We start from the raw sequence: 10,557 nt of genomic DNA on the forward strand, positions 1-10,557 counted from the left end.
AATATTCTGGACCAAGGGCGGGGCTTGCAGGAGTCCGGGCGTAGCGAGACTGCGCCGCAGTGCTCCCGCCAGGGCCGCTAGGATAGGGTTGCCCCCAACCCTGGGGTGTTTCCAGCAGAACACCCACAACACACACACACTCACTCGCACGCTCCGACCGAATCCAGGGCTCTAGGGGCTAAAGAAGTCTATGGAAGTAGAAGCCAGCACCAGATCCCTGTTCCCTGCAGGACCCTGACAGTTGGACAGGTGACCTCCAGAATACAGACGGAGAGTCTCCAGAGACAGAGGCTTTAGTGGACGAAATTCGCAAAATACCCAACTCATATCCTTAAAAGGAGAGAGAAGAAACAGTGGACTCAGCTAACCTCTTCAAACCCACACTTCATCCCCCTACCCCTTTCCCTTCCAGGTCACCATGTCGGCAGGCAACGGCACCCCTTGGGGGTCAGCAGCGGGATCAGGAGTAGAGGTGGAGGGCGCAGAGCTGCTCACCTTCTCAGCTGCCGCCAAGGTCCGAGTGGGAGTGAGTGTTGCGCTGTTTGTTTCTTCGGCTGGAGGAGCCTGGCCGTGCTGTTGTCAGTGACACGGCCGCAACCCAGCCAGCTCCGCCCCTCTCCGGTAAGACGACTCTTTGCCCATTTAGCAGCTGCCGACTTACTGGTCATTTTTGTGGTTATGACCATAGATATAGTTATGCCACCAGGAATATCACTGTTCAATGGCTGGCCGGGGACATCGCATGTCGGACACTCATGTTCCTGAACTAATGGCCATGTATGCCGCAGCTTTCCTGCCTGTGGTCATTGGGCTCGACCGCCAGGCAGCCGTACTCCACCCGCTTGAACCCCGCTCAACTGGAAGGAAACTTCTGGGAGCAGCCTGGGTACTCGTTTTCCCGCTTGCCTGGGAGGTGAGTGACTTGTCGGAACTCAGGGCTAGACTGGACAAGAATTTGGGTACACAACAGAAGCCTTCGGATTCAAGGGGTGTGCTTGGCCGTGGTCACCGTTAATCCTCAGCGTGGGGCCTCTGCTATCTCTCTTGCAAGTTAAGATCATTGCATGTTAATTTGTACTTCTGTTAAGAGCCTTTGTTTTTACTACACTTGGCTTCCACCTCTTTGCCTCCTCCGAGTTCCACCTTCTTCAGATTATTGCAGAAAAACCCTAGGGCATGGTGGAAACATATACGGGAAGACATTAAGAAGACAGTGAAATCAGGGGCTTTGGGTAAAACTTTGTGGTACATTCATTCATCAATTCAGAAACTATTGTGCATCCCCCAGGTGCGTTCAAATGCTCTATCAAGGATAGAGCAACAAAGTCCTGCCTTCAAGAAATTTATAGACTAGTGCAGAGTCAAATTAGTACGCAATTACAATACAGCGTGCAGTTAAGCATTATGCTAAAGGTAAGCATAAGGAGCTAAAGAACTGTCCAAGACCCACTCTTGGACAGTCAGGGAAAGATTCCTGACTTCCCAGAGATGTTACAATTTGATTCTTGAAAGATAGGTGTTAAGACAAATTACAGCAGGAGGAATGCTGGAGAAGGTGGTGGGTGGATGATCTCAAAGAAGCTGCAGCTAAAGTTGAGGACTAGAAAATGATGAGTAATGAGCCTGGAGGGGAAGGAAGAACCAGATCACAAATATTAAGCTTGCACTTTATCCTGAGGGCAGTGGAGAGACACTAAAGTAAAAGGTGGAGAATGACATAATCAGATTTGTATTTTTTACTCTAGCTTTATTGTGGGTGTCAAAACTGGAACAAAAGGGAGCATCTGAACTTGAGTACCAAGTAATCAAATCTCAATATTGAAAATGAACTAGAAATCTAGAAAAAAAAAGCTAAATATGAAGCAATTTCTTCAAAAAAACCAAAACCACTACCACCATCTGAAAGCAGCATCTCTGAGTCTAGGGTTAGGATTGTCAGGGAGAGGGCTAAAATTTCAGTCTCTGGAATAATGCATTACAGAGTCAGATTTAAGATTTGATCCTTAAATCCTCACATATTAGAAATATAACTAACAACAGTTAGTCTGACTGCAGTTCTAAGACAAACAAAAAATATTGCTTCCAACAATATGTTGCAAACAGGACCTCTGCTACCCAAAGTTTTAAAAAGCAGCATGTTTCCTCAGTGCAAAAGGAATTAGTTGGGTTTATATGAAGCAAATTTTAGATGTGGACTGGGAATTAGAATTAGGATTGCTTTTGTTGTTCGTTTGTATTACTTTGCTCTGTTTTTCCTGAGTCTAGGCTCTACCACTAACTAGCTGGATGACTTTGGATAAATCACTTGAAACATATAGGCCACAAGATTATGGAATAGGAGATGCATTTCATCCTTTCTTAGAGCCTGACAATCCAACGACAACAATGCAATGTCTATTTGCTTCAATAGCAAACTGACGGTAACGTGATTCAGGTGCAAAAGGTGTTATTTTGGGCTCTAAATTAGCGACCTCTTGTATAAATTCTGCATTGCCCATATGTTGCATTTAAAATATTAGTGTCAATAAAAAATTGTTAGTATGGTAAAGGGAATATTGGTGTAGTTAGAAATTATTTTTGTAGACTCAAGTTTTCAAGTATCAGAGGTAAAGACTTCCACAGTAGGTAAATTGCACATAAAATAGGGAAAGGAGAGTCAGAGGTAGGGCTATGGACCAAAACATAAGTCCAGGAGACTTGCCTATTTTTTAAATTAATTTGGTGTGCCAGGTCTTAGTAGCGGCAGGCGGGCCCCTTAGTTGTGGCATTCGAACTCTTAATTGTGGCATGCATGTGGGATCTAGTTGCCTGACCAGGGATCGAACCCTGCCCCCTGCACTGGGAGCGTGGAGTCTTCTACGACACCAGGGAAGTCCTGCCTATTTTTAAACCTCTTCTCACAACCTGTCAAGTATTTCTAGGCATGGTGCAAAATCGCGCCCCCACCCCCCAAGAAAACGGCCAGAAACATATGGACTCAAGATAGGGGAAGAGGAAAGACCACTTCCCAACTAGCTCAGAATAGCCTGATCATAACTCCAAGCAGTTCATAAAATTGTATGTCTGTGGCTCATACTATTCACCTTTCCTGAAAGTCCCTCATGCCTGCTATCACTTTCCAAATGCCTTCCTTGTATCTAGAAATTTGATACCTACTAAGCTTGCCTTTTATCAAACTAGTAGTGACTCAATCTACCTTACCTGAAACTCAGGTACTAACCCTGAAGCTCTCAACTGAAAAATACTCATTACTGATTCAAACCAAAAACCCAGCAGTTTACCAAAAAGGAGAAGGGGCAGCCAACAACATTTGGAAAATGTTACATTTTATTATTTAACGTTGTTTCACCATTATAGTTGTACACATGACTATTACTACAGGTCACTTTACACAGTGACTGCAAAATGGCCTGAAATTTTAGCAGCACCCATTTTACACAAGATTTCTTTTCTCCACCGAATCACAGACACATCAGGAATAAGTTCAGCTTAAAATGTTGGTGAGGAAAAAAAAAAAATGTTGGTGAGGTGGTAGAGATATCCTTTGATAAAATGCAATGTTAGAACAGTACTTGAGAAGACAGGGTTCTTTAAGTCCCAGATTTAACAAACATAGCCTAAGAGGAAGACAGGGATTTTCAAGATACATTCCTAACCTTTTAAATATGGCACCATACTCAGCACTGCAGGAAATTAAGAACAAATTGGAATTATGCACTGTATTAGCTCCCGTTTTCTCAACAATCTCATTAAAAAAAAAAAAAAAAAAAAAAAAAAAAAAAAGGGCTTCCCTGGTGGCGCAGTGCTTGAGAGTCCACCTGCCGATGCAGGGGACACAGGTTCGTGCCCCGGTCCGGGAGGATCCCACATGCCGCAGAGCGGCTGGGCCCGTGAGCCATGGCCGCTGGGCCTGTGCGTCCGGAGCCTGTGCTCCGCAACGGGAGAGGCCACAGCAGTGAGAGGCCCGCGTACCGGAAAAAAAAAAAAAAAAAGAATTGGGAAGAGATACTGTTGAACTGGTGGGTAGGTTGGCATGAGAGGGGAAAGGGAGACCAGTTCTAATAGTCCTTGACTCCACTCCAGCTGTTCCTGTTCCACACCGTCCGCTGAGCTGGTCCAGTCCCCTTCACTCAGTGTCACCAAAAGCAGCTTCAAGGCTTGATGGCAAGAGACCACCTCTTCACCTTCTGCTGCCTCTTCCTGCTGCCACTGACTGCCATGACCGTCTGCTATAGCCGCACTGTCCTCAGTGTGTCCAGTCCCCAGACAAGGAAGGGGAACCATGGTGAGACCCCAACCCCCAGGCCCTAACCCATACCCTAAAACTATTGCCTCTAGCCTCATAAATTTGATAGCTATCTATCAAACCAAAAGTGAGTTGCTAACCATATCTCTAGCAGCTGATGCTGCACATAACTTTATTGAATGCCTTCAATTCTAACCAGCCACTAGCCATCATTCTATGAAGTGGAGTTAGCTGGGCAAGAATTAAGAAGGGTGATCAGTATTCCTTTGCTCTTGGACACCAACAAGACTTCAAATAGACTTTGTAGCTTCATGTAACACAACAGCACCTCAATCGAAACCTTTTTTGCAGCACGTCTGTCATAATCTCTGGTGGGAGGGGAGCGTATAGTCCCAGGTTGGGAAGGGGAAGAGGGCTTGTACCATTCTCTTCCTTATAAGGGGAGAGCTCCATCTCACTATTTCTGCCCATCCATCAACTCAGAAGCTGAGTGGTTCTGAATTTGAGTGTATTTTCTAAGTTCCCAGCCCCTGCCGGTGAATTTGCCCTCTGCCGCTCCTTAGACAATCGCCCCCATGTTCATCTTCAGGGTCTGCGACTGGCCCTGCTTGTCTTGCAGACCTTCGTCCTCTGCTAGACATCTTATAACCTGCTGGGTCTTTGGTACTGGTTCTATCCCACCATGCTAACTGAAATGCCTCCCAGCCTCAGCCACATCCTTTTCCTCTTTGGCCTCCTCAGTGCTCCTCTGGATCCTCTCCTCTATGGGGCCTTCACCCTTGGCTGCCGAAGAGGGCACCAAGAACTTAGTATAGACTCCTCCAGGGAAGGAGGTTCTGGGAGAACGCCCCAACAGGAGATTCAGACCCTTAGACAGATGAAAGTACAAACAAAGGTGGCAGCAAGAAAGGCAGGAGAAACAAAAGAGACATTCCTATGACATCCATTTGCTCAGGAGAGCATATTTAAGAACAGAATAATTATTCTCTAGTATCATGAGAACATCTCACTTGTACCCCTGGCTCCCTTAGCTTCCAAAAGAAAGAAAGAAATAATGAGCAGTGTTTCTACTTTGACCCTAGGTGAGACTTGAGACTATATTTAATGTAGAAACTCACACAGAATTCAGTCCCTGGAAGAAGTATCTTCACAGTGACCCAGAGTGTCTTACTGTAAATAGTGCTTCAGAGCTTGCAATGTTAGAACAGGAAAGTAATTTTAGAAAACAAAAATTGGACATTTATTCATAACTCAAAAGAAACACTAAGCAGGTAGGGTAAGAGATTAAGTATAGATGCAGTGAGTTACACCCCAGCCCTATTTCTCCAAGGCTGCATAGTCAAACGGAATCTCTGGAGAGGACACCTGGACAACAGAGGATGGGTCAGCGACGCCTCCGGTCTGGACTCCTGCTGCGTCTGCGGCCACCTCTAGGGAGAAGGAAAAGGGGCAGGGTCCATCAGAGGGACATAATGCCATGTCCTTATTCTGTTTTGCTCATATTTCCTCCACTAAGATAGTGTTTCCCCTCTCCACTTTACCTCCTCTTGCCCTTGGGTGGACCCCGAACAAAACACCAGTCTACGCTGATCGGCTGTCCCATCAAATCCTGGCCATTGAGTCCTTCCATAGCAGCTTGGGCCTCCTTGTATGTTTCATACTCAACTAGAGTATACCCCTGGAACAAGTGAAAAGACAGATTATCAAAACTCTCCTATTCCACCAAGCTTTTTTCTACTCAAACAGAAAAATCCATAAACTCTAAACAACAAATGTACATTACATATCCCTACTATATATACAACTTGTCTGTCTGTTTCTGCCTGTCTCTTTGCTATGTCTAACAAAATCAATTCCCAAAGTCATTTTATTTCAACTTTACTCTTGGCCAACCACAGCAAACATGGGAGAACTACCAATGCCGTCTAAGGTTTATGGGTGAAGAGAAGCAATGGAGTATCACTCAGAATACCTTTAGATATCCTGTACGTCTGTCCAGGTTGAGGTGGATGTTTTTTATTTCTCCATACTCTGCAAATTTATCATGGATGTCTTCTTCCGTGGCTTCCTCATGGACTCCAGTAACAAAGAGAATCCATCCTTCAACAGCTGTTCGGGAAAGGAGGGAGGTTGTTTGAGCACATGAAAGAAAAACTTCAAGCAAGATCACAGAAGTAGAGTGTGCAGACTCCACAGAGATTGGTTAAGCTACCTCTGACCCCATTCCTACTGGGTTTTATTTCATTGGCCCCTAATTCTCTACAGACAGACAGGTTCCATTTACTTACAGCGCTGTGGTCCGGGTTCATCGCCATCCTGCTCCACGCTGTCATAATCCTCACGCATCCGCGCTCGAGACCCCTCTTCTATTAGAAAGACACAGGAGATCACCGGAAATCCCCCTCCTCCCACTGTTCACCATGTGTCTTTATGGGGACTCCAAAGCTCGTCGCTCTCGCCATTCTAGACCCCATTCCACCCACAAACACTCACCGGAGCCAAAGCCACGGCCCTTCCGTTTCTTCGCTTTTTCTTTCAGTTTGTGGATGCTCTCTGCAGCCCCAGAAGTGAAAGAATAAGTGAGAAAGATAACAGTTATTTACAACAATAGTCTCCTTCCAAGACATTATCAGAAACCTGACCCCACCACCTCCAGGTTCAGTCCCTTCCCGGCCCGCCCCCATTCCTCCCATCGGGGGCGGAGTCTCCAACCAACCGAAACCCACCTCCCCGGCTCCCATCCTCCCTGCTGGGGGGAAAGATTATATTTTCCTAATACGTCCTTCTCTCGCACCTTCCCCGCTTCCCGCAGCCGCCTCCACTGTCCTCACCGTCCCCATCCTCATCCATGGCGAAATCCTCGCCCCCGGCCTCATGAAGATCCAGTACGTCCGCCATCTTGCCTAAGCTCTAACTCTCGTCCGTGGCGCTCAAGCACTTGGCTCCTCGGGAAACTGTCGCGGATGGGAAAGGTCTCCAGTCAAGTTGACCAATTAAAAACTAACTCTAAGTCCTGCCCTCGGCGCGGTAATAATACGCATGGAGGCGGGCCTACTTGGGGAAGATGCCGGAAGTGCTCCTGTAGCCATCTTGAGCGGGTCGCGAGCAGAAGGGGGCAACCCCGTGTGGGACACGCTGGGGGTGTGGGCGGAGTTAGTGACTTACTCTTACCTAGAGCAGACGAGAAACAGTACTGACAGTGGAGCCCAGACTAATTTTATTAGAGGGTTGCTTTTCGTCTCTTTTCATTGCATACCAGGAAATGGAAGTTGAAGAAAGTTTTTTCTCTAAAAACTTGCAGGCCTATACTGTTCCCGAGGAGCAGTCAGATCTGTGATGGAAGCATTAAAAAAAAAAATTGTTCGGTCAGCAATGCTGCCTCAAAAAGCTGCTTCTGGAACGTACTGCAGCATGGCCTTTCTCTCTCAGAAAATCAGCAGACCTGGGTGTCCGTGTTGATTGATGAGACAGATATCAACTTCTCTTTTTTTAAAAAATAATCTCTCTGGTAATTCCCTGGTGGTCCAGTGGTTAGGACTCCCGCTTTCACTGCAGGCGGGGTTCAATCCCTGGTCAGGGAACTAAGATCCTGCAAGCTGCCTGGCGCGGCCAAAAAAATAAAACTAAAAATCTCTCAAACTCTGCCTACCACCTCTGGGAATTAAAATATCATGGATTTAAACAAAATAGGGGCTTTAGCTTCTTTGAGGATAGTACAGATATTTCACGTTTAAAAACCCAGGAGTTGAGGCAAGGAAAATATTGCCCCCACATTCTGGAATCCGACGTAGGCCTTACACAAACAATAGTGGACTGCATATTCACTCATTTATTAATTTTTAAATCAAACAGTTATGAATGCCTATATGTGTGTCTAATATCAGAAGAGGTGCTAGCAAGACAAGGGGAAATACTTGCATTATCAACAATCACTTTATAATAACATTATGAAAGTGATCGTTGCCATCACAACGCACTAAGGCAATAAAAAGAAAGTTTCTAATAGGATGGGAAGTAAGAGTGCATTTAAGGGAGGGCTTCCATTTAAACTTGGCCTTTAAGTCTGGGTACTTTTCCAGGCAAAGGAGTTGTATTGAGACTAAGATACACTAATCCATTCTCTGCAATATGTAGTGTGATCTTTTAAAAAATCAGTTGGTCACATCTCTACTAAAAACCCTTACTTGACTTATTTTTGCACTTAGAATAAAGTTCAGACTCACACAGCCTGCTCTGCCTATGTCTCCAAACTCTTCCACCACCATTCTTCCCTTTCACCCATTAAGCTCTTCCTATACTTTCCCTCAACTATGTTCTACTCTTTCCCATCTCTGGACTTTTTGTAACTCTCTGTCCCTGATGTTCTTGCTCCAGCTTTTCACATGGCTAGTTCAACCCCGTCCTGTAGGTCTCCCTGAGATACTACTGTCACCCAGAGGGGTCTTCTCTACTCTATCTTTCATTCTTATTTCCTTCACAGAACTTAAATCCAAATCTTTAATTACCTTGTTTACTTTCTAACTTGTTTATCGTCTGTTTTTCCCCTTAGAATGTAATCCTTATGGCAGAGATTCTTATGTACAACTATATCCTCAAAGTTTAGACCAGTGCCTGGTTCATAGTAGACACTTGGTAAATATTATTGCATGAATATCAGAATGGCAAGAAATTCCGTATGCCTGATGCTGTGTAATCAGGAAATAAAGCTGGAAATACAGTTTAGGGCCAAACTGTATGTCATGCTAAGGATTTGGAACTTATCCTATAGGCAAGAAATTTTTCTAATTCAATATTTTAGTATTCATAATTTTTAACATTTGCAAATAGCCCCCATACTATTTTCAATTTGTGTTTTTTCCTTAAATAGACTGGCGTTTTAAACAAATTTACACTAAATTTAAATATCACTGCCATAAATGGAAAACATGTTTTTCTATTACAAATTCAGCTAAAAGCATAACTAGTAAAAATGAAAAATGTTTGGCCATGTACCACCTAAAATCTTCTCAGATAATACCAAGGGTTCACATATAAAATTTGGGAAGTGCCGCTAAAGGTACAGATAGCTAAGTGATGGTTTAAGCAAGGGAGTGGTACAGTCATAAGTATTTTAGAAAGAAATCTGATAGTAGTGTGGAGGATGTTAAGAACGAAGTTAGAGACTAATTAGGAAGCTACTGCAGTGGTCCAGCCCCGAGATGATAAAGGACTGAACTAAGACAGTAGATATGGACAAAACAGATTGGGAAGTTTGTACCGAAAGTAAACTCAACAGTGAGTGACTGATAAGGTGATAATAGGGAGGCATTGAGGATGGATCTGAGGTTCTAGCTTAGGTAGCTGGGCAGATAATAATTTCTATAGCAGATCTGGGGAGTCAGAGGAGCACGTATGGAGAAATGGTTTATTTTAGATATGTAAGTTCAAAGAGCTTGTGTCATTCAGGTGGTAATGTCCAATATGTGGAAATATAGATGTAAAAGCTCAACAGTTTGGGGGGCTTCCCTGGTGGCGCAGTGGTTGAGAGTCCACCTGCCAACGCAGGCGACACGGGTTCGTGCCCCGGTCCGGGAAGATCCCACGTGCTGCGGAGCGGCTGGGCCTGTGAGCCATGGCCGCTGAGCCTGCGCGTCCGGAGCCTGTGCTCCGCAACGGGAGAGGCCACGACAGTGAGAGGCCCGCGTACCGCAAATGAAAAATAACAGTTTGGGGTGAGAGGAATAGTTTTGAGCATTGTATGATAGTGGGTGCGACTGCCAGCGGAATGGGTAGAGCTTCAGGAGAAAGGGCCAAGAACAAAACTCAGGCTCCTCAAATGTCTGGAGAAGCAGAGGCAGATGCCTTCCCCCAGCAGTACAACCTTATTTCTACCACCAAAAAAATACTAAGAAAAGTTCTTTTTTCATATATATGTAAAAGAAAGGGTCATTTTAGAGCTCCTCTGATACATAGGTCTCAAGAAAGAATCAATCTGGCTCACTAGACAAAAATCTATTTTTAATTGTATAAAATTATACATATAAAATACATAGAAAGTACTAAAAGGTAAGTAAAACTTTAACACCAAAAGTAGACAGATCAGGGAACAATTTTTCTCAAGTTCTTTGGGATCTTACTGGTTGGTATTTGAGAAAAATAATCCAGGAGGTGCAAAGACAAGTTCTTCCCATAACTCAACACCCCTTAACACTTCCCAGAGAAAAGAGCAAAGGAGAAATGAGTGTTTATGATATCTGGATTATAAATATCAATAAAAATTGAATAGACACACCTATTGTTTAATGTAGGAGCCTCTGCTCCAACCCTACATG

The 10,557-nt window shown here is 44.5% G+C and overlaps 1 protein-coding gene and 1 pseudogene across 3 annotated transcripts; one reads left to right on the forward strand and one right to left on the reverse strand.

Moving 5' to 3' along the window:
- The first annotated feature begins 79 nt into the window (after nt 1-79).
- On the forward strand, nt 80-5,186 carry LOC307184463 (gonadotropin-releasing hormone II receptor-like; annotated as a pseudogene). The gene is made up of 3 exons (XR_013831764.1): nt 80-913; nt 4,084-4,285; nt 4,774-5,186. The product of XR_013831764.1 is annotated as a gonadotropin-releasing hormone II receptor-like (transcript).
- A 120-nt stretch (nt 5,187-5,306) lies between these two features.
- Nucleotides 5,307-7,548, reverse strand: RBM8A (RNA binding motif protein 8A). 2 transcript variants are annotated; one of them, XM_079917963.1, is made up of 6 exons: nt 7,078-7,548; nt 6,740-6,799; nt 6,535-6,609; nt 6,219-6,355; nt 5,788-5,924; nt 5,307-5,676 (listed from the first exon to the last, which is right to left on the reverse strand). In XM_079917963.1, exons 1-6 carry the CDS (start codon nt 7,142-7,144, stop codon nt 5,631-5,633), a joined length of 522 nt encoding a protein of 173 aa, XP_079774089.1. In that variant the 5' UTR covers nt 7,145-7,548; the 3' UTR covers nt 5,307-5,630. The 2 variants fall into 2 exon arrangements, with proteins under 2 accessions (XP_079774089.1, XP_079774088.1); XM_079917962.1 differs by having other exon boundaries at nt 6,535-6,612.
- Nucleotides 7,549-10,557: the final 3,009 nt, after the last annotated feature.

The sequence above is a fragment of the Stenella coeruleoalba genome, assembly GCF_951394435.1.
Source record: "Stenella coeruleoalba genome assembly, chromosome: 1".
NCBI classification, from domain to species: domain Eukaryota; kingdom Metazoa; phylum Chordata; class Mammalia; order Artiodactyla; family Delphinidae; genus Stenella; species Stenella coeruleoalba.